The sequence below is a fragment of the Protopterus annectens genome, chromosome 12.part0 (genome assembly GCF_019279795.1).
Source record: "Protopterus annectens isolate FY-2018-M chromosome 12.part0, PAN1.0, whole genome shotgun sequence".
In the NCBI taxonomy this organism is placed as follows: domain Eukaryota; kingdom Metazoa; phylum Chordata; order Ceratodontiformes; family Protopteridae; genus Protopterus; species Protopterus annectens.
In genome coordinates, this window is record NC_056746.1 from 1,186,227,025 (window position 1) to 1,186,242,318 (window position 15,294).

General features: G+C 39.7%; 1 protein-coding gene across 1 annotated transcript in view; it reads left to right on the plus strand.

Annotated features, from left to right (window-relative positions):
- The window catches only part of PCIF1 (phosphorylated CTD interacting factor 1), a 797,200-nt gene that overhangs the window by 697,098 nt on the left and 84,808 nt on the right, over positions 1-15,294 (plus strand). The window contains exon 13 of the mRNA XM_044090229.1: positions 13,968-14,152. Coding sequence (XP_043946164.1) covers positions 13,968-14,152 — 185 coding nt within the window. The remainder of the gene's footprint in view (positions 1-13,967; positions 14,153-15,294) is intronic.

The window sequence follows — 15,294 nt, forward strand, 5'->3', positions numbered from 1 at the left end:
ATAGAAATAATACTGTAAAAAATACTGGATAAATGTACAATATAACAATACAATAATTTCACCGTATGAAACATATTGTAAATATTAAATGATGTAATGGCTTAATTTTAAAATAGAAATTAAAGAACAGCTATCATTCAGTCCAGGGAACATCATTGCATTTAACCTGATCTGCCATTGCACTTCTTTACAGTTCAAGTGTTCATCAGTCACTTTTCCCTGCAAGTCTCTTTTAGTAGAATCAATAACAACAAACTTAAAGTGGTGAAGGGGACATCTAGAAATGTGTCTAAACAATGCATCAGTGGATTTCTCATTCCCAATGTCCAAAATGTACTCATACATCCAGTCCCTGAGCCTTCCAGAAATTTTTCCCACATAAAAGCATGAGCACTCATTGCACAGGGCAACATATACCACATAGCTAGAATTACAGTTATAATAAACTCTATTCAAATATTGCCTATCTCGAATAACAACATGGTCACCCACATATATGTGCTTACAAAATTTCCAGGCACCACATTTATATGTCCCTAATTTGTGTTTCCTATGGGGTGTCTGTGTTTCCCATTCCCATTAATGTTTGAAGGAAAGGTCTTTCCTATATGCAACTTTGGGTTTTGCCCCCAGCCCTATCCAAAACCACTGGATCAACTGAGAAAATCTGCCAATATTTAAAAATAATAATATTGGTAATACTGGGGGCATCCAAACAATAGGTAGTTGTGAAAACCTGATTACCCCATTCAGACCACACTTAACAGAACCTGCTGTACTGTTACCATTCAAAATAGGTATATAAATTCCTTTTTCTCTTTTGGTAACCACCTCCCTTTGAATGTCCAATAAAGCATCCCTAGGATAACCTCTAGCTAGAAACATATTGATTACCTTGTCACATTCCACCAGAACTTGTGGCATTATAGACATCATCCTGGCCAAATGGACAAACTGGCCTTTAACCATGGCCTTCTTTTGATGCTGGGGGGTGACCACTGGAATAATGAAGGTATGAATTTGAGAAGTTGGCTTCCGAAAAATATTGGATGCATATTTTGATTGTACAAGATCTTTTCTTATTTTCACATCCAAAAACACTATATGATCTTTGTTAAAAGCATGATCTTTGTTAAAAGCATGGGAAAAACTCAGGAACTCTATGGTATTGCTGATGTACACCAGGAATTCATTGAATCTACTTTGAGTTCTTATCCATAATAAGAATAAATCATCCAAAAACCTGCTGTACATGGCCCAATTCCTAACAAAAGGCCCATTTTTTATACAACTGTTCCTCAAACCATTTGATCCCTACATCGTTTGACAACGTTACATCACCTTAGTTTATTTAATCCCCCAACCCAAGCAGTTGTCCAAATGCATGAAAAGTGTTGTGAGAACATTAGACATCTTTATAGATATTTTAAGAAGGAACAAGTTAAAAATTTAAGCAATATAGAACACAATTTGCTTACAGAGTTTATTAACAATACTGGGATACTGGTGATGAAGTCTGACAAAGGGGGTGGATTGGTTGTCATGAATCACACCGACTATGTGAATAAGATTTATTGTTTGTTAATGACTGATGTATTTGAAATTGTGTCAATAAATGAAGTATGTATTGCCTGTACTAAAATTTGTTTATGTTTAGGTTATCTCTTGTTAGAAGGTTGCATTTCTAAAAGCGATTATGATTTCATGTTGAACGACCACCCAGTTTTGGCAAGTATTTTTGGTGTTCCAAAAATACATAAGGATAGTTACAATCCTCCTTTACGCCCAATTGTGGCTGCTAAAAAGTTCAAAACATTTTTTATTGCCGAGTTCCTCGAAGAGAAGCTGAAACATTGAACAGGTTTGCAAGGATTCATGACATTTTTTGAAAATGTTTAATGAAGTTGAATTTTATAAGGATGCTGTGTTTGTTACTGTGAATGTACACAATTTATTTTCTGTAATCCCACACAATGTAGGGATTGAATGGTTTGAGGAACAGTTGTATAAGCATGAACTTATGAGGTCTGGTAATGGTAATGCTATGAGTACCCTGATGGAATTGGTATTATAGAACAATTATTTATACGTTGAGGGTCAATTTTTCAAACAAACTAGTTGCCATGGGAGCAGTGTGTGCTCCCATTTTTGCCAATTTCATTTTGGCTGAATGGGAAGAACAGTACATACTTAATGGGCCTTTTGTTGGGAAATGGGCCATGTATACCAGGTTTTTGGATGATTTATTCTTATTATGGATAGCAACGCAGAGTAGATTAAATTAATCCCTGGTGTATATCAACAGTACCATAGAGTTCTTCAGTTTTTCCCACGCTTTTAACAAAGATCATATAGTGTTTTTGGATGTGGAAATAAGAAAAGATCTTGTACAATCAAAATACGTGTCCAATATTTTTCAGAAGCCAACTTTCTCAAATTCATACCTTCATTATTCCAGTGGTCACCCCCAGCATCAAAAGAAAGCCGTGGTTAAAGGCCAGTTTGCACATTCGGCCAGGATGGTGTCTGAAATGCCACTAATTCTGGTGGAATGTAACAAGGTAATCAGTATGTTTCTAGCTAGGGGTTATCCTAGGGATACTTTATTGGACATTCAAAGGGATGTGGTTACCAAAAGAGAAAAAAAAATGTATACACCTATTTTGAATGGTAACAGTACAGTAGGTTCTGCCCTTCAAGTGAGGTCTGAATGGGGTAATCAAGTTTTCACGACTACCTATTGTTTGGATGCTCCCAGTATTACCGATATTATTTTTAAATATTGGTGGATTTTCTTTGCTGATCCAGTGGTTTTGGATTGACTGGGGGCTAAACCCAAATTTGCATACAGGAAAGACCTTTCGTTCAAACAGTTATTGGAAAGGGGAACGCAGGCACCCCATAGGAAACGCAAGTTAGGGACATATAAATGTGGTGCCTGTAAATTTTGTAAGCACATGTTGGTGACCATGTTGTTATTCGAAATAGGCAATATTTGAGTAGAGATTATTATAATTGCAATTCTAGCAATGTGGTATATGTTGCCCTGTGCAGTAAGTGCCCATGTTTTTATGTGGGAAAAACTTCTAGAAGGCACAGGGACTGGATGTATGATAACCTTTTGGACATTAGGAATGAGAAATCCACTAATGCATTGTTTAGACACATTTCTAGATGTCCCCTTCACCACTTTAAGTTTGTTGTTATTGATTCTATTAAAAGGGACTTGCAGGGGAAAGTGACTGATGAACATTTGAACTGTAAAGAAGTGCAATGGCAGATCAGGTTAAATGCAATAATGTTCCCTGTATTGAATGATAGTTGTTCTTTAATTCCTATTTTAAAATTAAGCCATTACGTCATTTAATATTTACAGTATGTTTCATAAGGTGAAATTATTTTATTTTTAATATTATACATTTATCCCATATTTTTACAATATTATTTCTATGTTTTTTAGCTATGTTATATGTGTTGGAGACAGTGGCATTGACAAAAAGGCAGGAGTCAGAGCTGGACCTGGCAGAGTTAAAGATGTTAAGATTTGCACTGGGTGTGATGAGGGTGGACATGATTAGGAATAAGTATATTAGAGGGTCAGCCCAGGTTGGATGGTTTGGAGACAAAGCCAGAGAGGCGAGAATATGTTGGTTTGGACATGTGCTGAGGAGGGATGCTGGGTATATTGGGAAAAGGATGCTAAGGATGAAGCTGCCAGGTAAGAGGAAAAAGGAAGGCCTAAGTTAAGGTTTATGGATGTGTTAAGAGAGGACATGCTGGTGGTTGGTGTGACAGAGAAAGATGCTGAGGACAGGAAGAAATGGAAACAGATGATCCACTGTGGCTACCCCTAACGGGAACAGCCAAAAGAAAAAGAAGATTTCTGTGTTTTTTTATATAGAGTTTTTAGATATAATTTTTAGTTAGGTTGTTTAATTGATTTAATACAACTGGAGAAAAATGGTCACGTGACATTAAATGAGAGTACATTATGAATAAATGGGCGGGATTAGTTGTTCTGATGAAGTTCCGATTTTAGTGAACGAAAGTGCTTTTAACCAGCTGTTAACCAACTGTTTAATAAAGGAAATCCATTGGCTTCAACATTCTCGGTGGTTTGGTTGTTCCTGTGTGTTCACAGTTGTTGGTTGTTCTCCTTTAAATAAATAAAAGTAAAATAAAATACATTTATAGAAGGGAAGCAAGCAAATTTCAACATTTGTAATAGAAATTGTTCAACTGCAGCAGATTTGGCTAAACTTTGGGCATTTTTATGTAAGCACGTGTATTTGTGGACATACATTTGTAATGGTAATATTTACTAAATAGGATTTAGAATCTGTATGGTGATGAACTGTATGCATATGCATAGTTGGTCAAAACATTGATTGGTTACATTGAGGGAAATTTTCCTTTCTCTAAGGTGCTACATCATTCAGCTCAGTTATGTTAATAAAGTTGACCTTTACATCACTGTGGGGGAAAAGATAAGTCTGAATTCTTTTCGAACAAAAATGCAGCTTGACCAAATTGTTGGCACAGATATTCAGTAACTCAGTTTGTTTTGTTTATTAGATTTGGTTAGATGTGCACATGCAGATTTACAAGCAGAGACAGAGTGTCTTGCAGTCCTTTTTGATCGACTGTTGATAAAATGTTAATTTGTTATAGACTTTGAGAATTGCTAGGATCGTTGACCGTGGCATTAGAGTTGCAGACCATGGACAATGTGTCTTGTAGTCATCTTTGATCAACCATTGATTATTTAAAAAGAACATTTGAAACCATGGATAACATTGTCTTACTAGATAAATTACTCAAGTTTTTTTTTTTTTTTGATGATGATGATTTGTGGTTTAGAGGCTGACCTACAAGTTGCTAACAGCAATTCCCCTTCAGACACTGGTTCATTAAACAAAGATATTCTACAGAGACCTGTAGGCCCCTAACTATTTTCAATATATGTGTGTGTGTGTGTGTGTGTGTGTGTGTGTGTGTGTGTGTGTGTGTGTGTGTGTGTGCACATGCAAATACACACACACACACAAAATTTACCTTGGGATTTAACACATTTAAACATCATCCTGAATTCTGACAGTGTTAAACTTACTAGGACATACATCTCTCTTAAATGGACTAATTGCATCACTGCAGAAAGACACTGAATTGATGTGGAGCTGGTGCTTTACTGATAAATGAATCATCAGTGCTCAGAATTCCACTACTATTGTCTTTGGCACTTCAAAAGAGATTTTGAAACATCAACTAATTTCTGTCAGCCTCTTTTTATCAAAGGTCCTAAAGGCACTCCTCTACTTTACAAAACGCAAACAGTACTTGGGACATTACCGGACCAGACTATTAAATTCCATGCACATACTCCACTACTAGTGACCAATGTCTTAAAACAACTTAAAATTTGCCTATAAAATTCCTAGTCTACTTCAGCCTGAGGTAAGAAAGGCATTTGTTGTGAATGTTCTAAGACTTGAGTATGTGCTACCTATTATTGTCCAGTTCTTGCACACAATATGACATTTTTGTAAAAGGCTGAGAATAAGATACCAAAATTCATCCACTTGTGTAACAATATATAATGCAGAATGGCTACCTGTAATGGTCAGGGCTTTTTAAAACATGTAACATTTAAATTAATTTATAACAACTGTTGTTTTCTTTGGCTAACAAGCCTTTCGTCTAGGATGCAACTTATTTCTTGTGAAGCAGTGATAGTGTTACCATACAATGACCACAGTTCTCTTTAGAAACTTGCTAAAAAATCCTTCAGTAAGCTTGTGCTGTAGTCTTGGAAGAGCCTGCCCACAAAAATTACTACTATTGACAGTTTCTCATTGTTTAAAAAGAAACTGAAGTCTCAGCTTGAGAAAGATTTCAAATGTGTGCCTCATAGATAAAGGGAGGTAGCTCTTTTAAAGTACACATTTGATAGCATCCTCAATGCATTGGTAAACTGTGATGTTTAAAATCCGTTGGTGTAATTGTAGTTCTTTGAACCAAAACACTTGCAAATAGTATGTTTCTCCATGTAATAGTTAAATGCTGTAATATTCCAACTTTTTTCTTATGTGTATTTATGCTGTGTTTCCAGTATATATTTATATACGTCTTTGTATGTTCTATCACAAACTGATTTGGCTTTAGTATATACTTTCTGGAAATTTTTGTGTTTGTCTTTTGGCTTGGGTTGTGACTTAAAAGGGTCATGTCCCATTCCACCTTCTTGGGTAATATATGATAAGTAAGTAAGGGCTTTGTCATTTGCAGACCTTGGCTTCACAGTTCCAGACCATCAAACTGTAGTAGTGCATTCTTTATTTAGAAACTCTGCAAAGTTTTCTTAAGATGTAGATATTAACAGGGTTTCTAAAGTCTGGATGTATGTGAACAGGAAAAAACACGTTTAATATAACTATATAAGAAACAGATTTCAGAAGTTTTTGGTAATCTTAAGCTCAGGACTTGGCACTGCATGAAGGAAACTGCCAAATCCCAGACTATGGATCCCCATTTCATAAACATTTATTATAAAGGCAGAAAGTTTTATGTATAACTACCATTACTCACATGCCTGTGCACATATGCATACATGTAATTATGTAGCTGTAGAGTTACTCATATACTGCGATTTAAAACATGCATTCATGCGTGTGTACTTACAGTGATATACATAAGTATCTTGAAGGAATGAATTTGTATATAACTGAAAAAACAAAATAGTATGTCTATGTAACTATGTAATCATAGATTCATGGGTATAAACCAGTTTGCACCATTATAAAATTAGAATCCACCCATTTAACTTTGACTTAGGCATACATACAGAATGGGCTACTATATAGCAACACTCAAATTGTGTCACAGAAAAATACACAGCATCCTAGATCATAATGCATTACTGCTAATATACTGACTACTGTGGAAATACATAATCTGATGTTGTCAATCTTCATACATTCTTGACCAGTGGGAACTCAGTTCTGATCCTCAGAACCGGCTTGACTATTATACAACTCGCGCCAGCCAAAAAAACTCTTGAGCTAAGACTCTAACACAATGCCTGTCTCTCCATTACCACATATCTAGTTTTTTCGCTCTGATAGCAAGACGCATCAGCTGATACTCTCCAGCTAAGTCAAAAAAATGATTGATTTTTAAAAACTTTCTATCGTTTTCTGTACTTATAATTATATTTTTTCTTCTCGTGTATAACCTTTGATTGACTGTGCTTCTCTACCCTTAATACCTCATGGTATCTTCGTTACCATAATCTGTAACCTTCTCCTCTCCCTCTCTTACCTTATAAGGTAACTTTAAATTACCATTGTTGGTATTTCCTGTCTGTCTTACCAGTCTTGGTATTTCTCTCTACCATCGTTGGTAGAATTTTCGTCTATCCTTGACTGCAGTCGTGTGTGTGTGTGTGTGTGTGTGTGTGTGTGTGTGTGTGTGTGTGTGTGTGTGTGTGTGTGTGTGTGTGTGTGAGATCCCTTGATCAGTTGGCTAATTCTCTTCTTAGTGTCAAAATGGTGGAAAAGCAAAAAGGCACTTCGGGTTTTAAACAGTGCCAAGACTGTGTGCAAAAGATGACTAATTCAGATGGGCATCTTTCATGCGTATATTGTTTGGGTGCAGCACATTTGGATCAAGACTGTTTGACCTTCCAGGCCTTCAGTAACAGGGCCTTGGTAGGAAGACATAAAGCATTGATATTAAAAGGAATGTTAAAATCTTCTTTTGAAGAAGCGTTGTCTAAGTAAGATCCTTCCTCCTCCTCCTCTAAATCTAATCACACCAAAAAGAGGAGTCACTCAGTGCAGGTTTCCCCTACAGCACCGGTGGCTTAGAAACACAAATCCTCTGTTCCATTAGTCTCCTTGGAACCGAAGACTAAGGTTCCAAAATTAACAGAATGAGAATCTTTGGCACCAGCTACTTTTCCCTCGGATGTACCAAGAGCATCGGCACCAGCTTCTTTAGTTTCCCAGTCGGTGCCAACTTCACCATCTACACCGCAGTAGACCCTACTCACCCCTTCAGTGCCGAAGTCTGAACTAGTATATGTTCTCAGGACAAGGTATTCCCCTTCCATGAACCTCTTTGTGAATCAACTACCCAGTTCTTTTTTTTGAAAAGGCAAGAATCTCCCTCGGGGTTGTCTGTTCGATCTTCCAGGAGACTTTCTGAGGTAGGCGTTGTGAGGTTGGGGGATCAGTTTTTGGCAGCCAGGGTCTTCCTTCCCCTTCTTAGACCTCTCTCCCTTCTGGAGTTGGGGTATTTTTGTCCAGGTCTCCTCTGCATTTTCTTCCTCTGACCACTTCGGAAGGCTTAGAGCCCACCACTTCAGTTTCCCCAGTTCCAGCAGTCCTGGTGCCAACAAGCACTTCCTCTTCAGTTCCAGGGACTGCTCTGACATCTTTGGTTCCCTCAGAATCGGTAGATTCCTGGGGCTGTAGATCAGCTGTAGCTTGGCTGTCTGTTCCTAGGGTTTCGGATCATCTCCTGTTTTTTATTCAGAGTTGTCCTTAACTCTGGGAGACCTGGCAGTTGCGGCCTCTACCCCAGCTCCTGCGTAGGATGGCGGTCTTTTGGAGCAGGGTGTGACCTCAGTTCTGAGGTTGTCTTTCTCGGTTCCGGGCTCCCATCCCTCTTCGAGGGGGCCTGCTTCCAAGTCATGGAGAGGGCATTAGCCTCTGTGGGCTCTCAGCTGGCCCCTTCTGTATCGGAGTGTCGTATGTCAGTATCTTCTGGTCCAGAGCTGCCACCATCCTCCACGTCGAGGCAGAGAGCACCAAAGCTGCAAGTTACCCCTGTACAGGACCCCTCTTCTTCAGAGTCTTCCTCAGAGATTCCCACTGAAGAATCACCCTGTAAGAAGATGTGCAAGAGGAAGCACTTAAGATTCCCTGGAAGAATCTGTCACTCAAGACACAGACTTTAATGACGGGGAAGGTTCTGCCCGGTCACCCCCTGAAGATGTCTCCCAAGGAGACATCCTGGAGATCCTTAAACAGAAGGGGTGACTGGAAGCCAAAAGACCCGACCTCTGAGAAATCCTTGTACTTGCAAGCCTTTGGTGTTCGCCCATCTACCTTCTGGGTGACCCTTCCCTCTGATGATCTTATTAAATTGATTGCACAGCAGGCATGGAAGGCCACTGATTCTATAGAGCTGATTCCCCAGAGACCAGACAAAATCTTATCAGCCCCCGAAGATCACCAATATTGGGCCAAGGGTTTAGCAGTGGATGCCATGGTGGTGGCGGTGGCCACCAAGAAGGAACTCGCCGATGAGAATCCCACTGTCCTCCCACCTAACCGACAGTCTAGGAAGATGGACAAATTTGGAAAGCGGGTCTGTGTTTCATTGACTTTCGCCATAAGGTCCTTGAATTTCATGGCACACTTTACTAGACTCCAGAGGGATCTGATTAAGGAGTTATCAAATACCCTCATTGGAGCAGTGTCTGACAAGGTGCAGGATAAAGTTGCCTCTCTGCTGACCACCCTGGAGCCTGTATCAAAGTCATCTATGCGGCTCATCACACATGCAGCTGAGGGGACGACCAGAGCAGCAGGTTCAGGCGTTGCCATAAGGCGTCACACCTGGATGCATTTGTAAGAGTTTACGGAGCCTTTTAAGTCTTCCTTCATCAGTGCTCCTTTTGACGGATCATCCTTGTTCGCCTCCAAGGTCAAAGGCACACTAGCCAGGTGCGAAAAAGATGTAAAGATCCTTTCTGCTGTGGGCATTCATGTTTCTACTCCTCAGCGATCCTACTGCAGGAATCAGAGAAGTGGAAAGATGTGGTTCAAGAAGTTCCAAGGGCCTTTCCAGGACACACATGGAAGTAGCTTCCCTTGGGGCAGGGGGGGGGGGACTGTAATGGAAGATGCCGATCCCGTGGCAGAAGTGACCCGCAAAATCAGGGCTCCAGACACTGCTTCTAAGAACAATCCTACCAGCACTCCTGAAAGGAGGCCCGATTGCTTACCTGTGGAAGCAGTCGGGGAAGACATTCACTGCAGTTGACAGCCTGGCAACAAATAACTTTCGATACTTGGGTGCAGAACGTCATTGCCATATCCCCTTTATTCTTTTCCCAAGATCACAAAGAAGAATCCTCGATGTACCACCCAATCAGAGGGACCAAGCAGCCTTGGAGTTTCAAAAGCTGCTAGAAAAAAAAGAGTCATCCAAGAGGTCCCACCAGACCAGATAGGATCCAGATTTTACTCAAGATTGTTTTTAGTGCCAAAAAAGACAGGGTACTGGAGACCAATATTGGACCTCTGTCTTCTGAACACGTTTGTCCAGGAAACAAAATTCGGGATGGTCACGGTTCAGTCTGTACTTCACTTTCTAGAGAAAAACTATTGGATGTGCTCTATAGACCTTCAGGATGTGTATTACCACATAAAAATGTACACATGCTCCAGAAGGTTTCTCTGATTTTGGCTAGGAGCCATTCATTTCCAATTCAGAGTGCTGCCCTTTGGTCTCACCACTGCCCCCAGGGTGTTCACCAAATGCATGGCAGCAGCCAGGGCTCACTTGAGATTACACGGATTCCGGCTGTTTCCTTACTTAGATGACTGGCTCATCACCGCCCCCACCAGGCATCTACTGCTTCAAGCCACAGACTTCATTCTGTACCTTTTCAATAGTTTGGGCATCACAGTCAACAGAGAAAAACCCAGCTGACTCCAACACAAGACCTAGAGTTCATAGGAGCTCGCCTCAATACAATCTCTTATGTAGCTTCTCTCCCTCTTCACAGACTACAAAGATAAGGTCTCAATTACAATTTATCACATCCAAAGACAACGTCCCTGCTCTTCTTGTCCTCCAAGCTTTAGGGTCCATGGCAGCGACCATTACCTTAGAACCTGTGGGAAGATTTCACATGAGGCTACTTCAGTGGCTCTTGGCTTCACAATGGCCAATCCTAATACATCTGATGACTAATCCCATTCTAATAACAAGTAGCTTCAAAAAGGATCTATCCTGGTGGATGCAGTCAGAGGAAATTATTCTGGGCTGTCCCTTTATTCTCTCTCAGCCTAAGACCATAGTGACCATGGATGTCTCCCAAATCGGGTGGGGGGGCATTATCTGGGAAGAACAGTCCAAGGCACTTGGTCTCTGCAAGAGGCCAGTTTGCACATCAGTGTCCTGGAATTGAGGGCAGTGCTCTCAGCGTTGCAAGCCTTTCAATCTGCCCTCTCTCTGGGGACAGTTGCAATTCAATCAGGCAAGATGTCAGTGGTTTGGTACATCAACAAACAGGGTGGAACCCGATCTTACCCCCTGTGCCGGGAAGCTCTCTAAGAGTATGGCAATGGGCGATATCCTCCAACTGCTTTCTAGTTGCAACACATATCACAGGGAGCTCCAACGTGATAGCGGACAAACTGAGCAGATGCATTCTCCTGCCTCACGAATGGTCTCTCTATCCCAAAGTGGTGATGGAAAATTTTCGTCGGTGGGATCAGCCTTGTTGCGACCTCTTTGCTTCCCCAATGAACAACGAATGCAGCAGCTATTTTGCCATATCCCCCCTCAGGGGGAGTCCCCGACAGACTCTGTCTTTCTCGATTGGCCCACAGGTCTTCTCTATGCCTTTCCCCCCTTTCCCCTCATTCCCTTTCTTGAAAAAAGCCCAAAGGTTGAGGAGAGTTCCAGAGAGACACACTCCTTCTTGATTGGCCCTCAGGTTTTCTCTCCGTCTTTCACCCCTTCCCTTTCATTCGCCTTTTCTTGAAGAAAGCCCAAAGTTGAGAAGCAAAGTAATCCTCATTGCACCCTTTTGGCCCCGACAAGTCTGGTTCCCCTTTCTTTAGCCTCATCTGATTCACCATCCGTGGATTCTGGGCCCAGTTCCTGAACTGCTGTATCACCCCCAGGGACTGTTGCACCCCAACCTTCACAGTCTCAAGCTGACAGATTGGTTCCTCCAATTCCATTAGTCGCCAGCCAGAATAATGTAACTTCCCCAGTACAAAAATTCTTCTGGCTTCTCATAAACCATCCACCAGGAAACTGTCTTGGCAAATGGAAGAGATTTTCAATTTGGGCATGTAAAAATAATCTAGACCCCTTTTCGGCACCTGTTAAGAATGTGTTAGAATTTTTAGCTTCCCTTTTTGATCAAGGTGCTTCTGTTTTCACCATTTAAGTTCAGTTGATGGCCATTTCTAATTTTTACAATGGCAACAATGAACATTCTTTAATTTCCCATCGCTTATGCAAAGTTTTTCTTTAAGGTGCCTTGCATCTAAAGCACCCATTCAAGGACCATATAGCTCCATGGGATCTGACCATGGTTTTGCAGTCTTTGGTACTTCCTCCCTTTGAACCAGCAGCAACTTGCAGTTTCAAATTTCTGTCATGGAAAACTCTTTTTCTAGTAGCCATTACATCTGCCAGAAGAGTTTTAGATTCAAGCACTGTGTGCAAAACCACCATATCTGATTTTTGGTAAGGCTAGGGTTTTGTTAAGAACCAACCCTTCCTTTCTTGCTAAGGTTGTCTCATAATCTAATATTAATCAAACTATTGATTTGCCCATTTTCTTCCCCAATTTCTCCAGTAAAGGTGAATATTGCTTGCATTCACTGGAGGTTCACAGACAGCTACATGTCTACCTCAGCCGGACTAAAGAGTGTAGAAAATCGGACCAGTTATTTGTTTCCTTTTCAGGTCCAACTCTGGGAAAACCTGTCTCAAAAGTTACCTTGTCAAGATGGCTAAGAGATTGTGTTACCTTCATTTATAATTAGAACAACCACAAATTATCTGTGCCTGTAAGTGCACATTCTACCAGATCAATTGCCACATCAGCTGTTTTTCTTTCACAATCTTCCATGGATGAGATATGCGCAGCCTCATACCATATCACTCATTACAAATTGGATATGGTCTCCAGGGGAAGAGCATCCTTTGGCTGTATGGTTCTCAGGAATATCCTTCCTTAAGGCCACCCAGGACCTAAAGTAGCTGGGGACTCTGTCCCATTGGTCAAGAATGAATGAAGATTGACATCAGATAAAGAACTTATATGCTCACCGTAATGTTCCATCTATGTTGTCAAGCTTCATTCATTCTTGACATCCCACCCTCCTTCCCCCTCTTGCAGATTTCTTGGAGGATCGGACACTTGTCCTGAAAACCTATAGGTTTGACTGTGGACATGGCTTCTATCTTTATATACATGTTCTTCTGTCTTACTGTTTGGCTGCAAACTCAATCTGAGGTAATGGAAAGAGGAGCATTGTGGGTAGAATCTTAGCTCGAGAGTTTTTTGGCAGGCGCGAGCTGTATAACGGCCAAGGCGGTTCCAAGGATCAGAACTGAGTTCTCATTGGTCAAGAATGAATGAAGATAGACAACACAAATGGAACGTTATGGTGAGTACATAACTTCTATTTTTGGAAAATGGAATCATCCTATATCATCACTTGAAGGACCAATAGCAAAATCAGTGCTGTGTAAATCCACATGGTCCTAAAATAAAGCATGTTTAAATTCAAGAAAATGTGCTGTAGCATAGTGATCTAAATTATTGTTTAATGGGGTTTCAGGTTTATCTTACTATATTTAGTGATGTTCTTCGTGATTTCTTGTGTGGAAATTTTTTAGCTCTTTATATTACTTTGTTTCAGCTGTGCTAGTCTATGTAAAATAATTTATGATGTATTCTAAATAACTACCTGTACATTGTACTTTGCTTGTCTGCCTGAGTCATGACTAAAAAAGGTCTGAAAACCAGCCCACCTAACTATTTATCAAAGATGAAGTAAATAAAGGAAAATACATGTACTGGTGCCCATGGGTAAGTGCATGTATGCTAATGGTTGTATTTATACTGACAGATAAATGCTTCATTAAATTGAAATAAAAAGTATGTTTTTACACATTTCCTTTACACTGTGTTTGTGTCCTTACAGTTAATGTTTGGTGTGGCCATACATGAAGGTACAGGGCTGCAGGGTTCTCTTCCTGTGCCTGTCTTTGAAGCCTTGCACAAGCAGTTTGGAGTGACTTTTGAGTGCTTTGCATCACCACTAAATTGCTACTTCAAGCAGTATTGCTCAGCTTTTTCTGACACTGATGGATTCTTCGGATCTAGGGGGTAAGTTTGTGAAGAGAAAAGCAGATAGTGGCAGTTGTCAGAACTAATCATCATTGTATTTACAAATTCAAGAAAATCTTATGCTAAAGTAATATAATGCAGCTAGTATACATTTTAATTTTGGAAGAAGTCTGTATTAAAACTAAGAAAAATATCTCCTGCTAAGATCATCATCTTATTTTTTCATTCAGGTCTATCTTTTGTTCTTATTTGCTTATTTTGACAGTACACACTATATACCAAGCACACACTACATATGGGGACTAGACATTACATAATGCCAGCAACTTACCTCTTATGTTTTTTTATATTCATTTCACAGGTGCTAGAAATTATGATAAGAAGTTATTTTAAATGTTACTTGAGTCACTGTTTACAAACTTAGCTATAAAGGGTGTTCTTAAATGTTTAAGGCAATATAAACTGCTCCACTAATAAATTGAGGATGTGAGAAATATGTGTGCAAAGAAGTATTATGTAAAAAGTGCTAATAGCTATTTCTTATATTTTTAAAGTAAAATTGAAAAAAAAAAGTTATTTTCATGTATGTTCTGAGCATTTTTAGCAACCATGTCAGTATAATTTTTAACAATCCATTATTTCCACTCCCACAGAGTATCTTGGTATATGTGAGCATACCCTGTCCCTTCATTAATTTTCAGTGCTGAGATAGAATTGCTGCACTTTAAATTCAGACTTTCTTTTAGAGTTCCGTAATGGAAATGTTTTTATAACACTGCCTTTGATTTATTAAGACTTGAAAGCTCAGCTGCACTGTTATATGCTTTTTATATTTGCTTGCTTTATTATTTTTTCTGCTGTTAGCATTAGTTTATTTCATTATGTTTATATTGTGTTGTATTACGTGTGTGTGTGTGTGTGTGTGTGTGTGTGTGTGTGTGTGTGTGTGTGTATATACATATGTACATGGGTTCACTTCTAAATCCCGAAAAGCCCAAAATCCTGAAACTCAAAATACTTAGACCAAAATCTTGAGAGTTCAAAATACTGAAAACTCAAAATACTGAATCGCATAATATCGAAAAAAACACAGGACACCAACACTTACTATATTCCAGCACAAGTACATACAGAAACATATTACTCTTCAACTATAACAAAGCCCCCCTGCACCCCCCCAT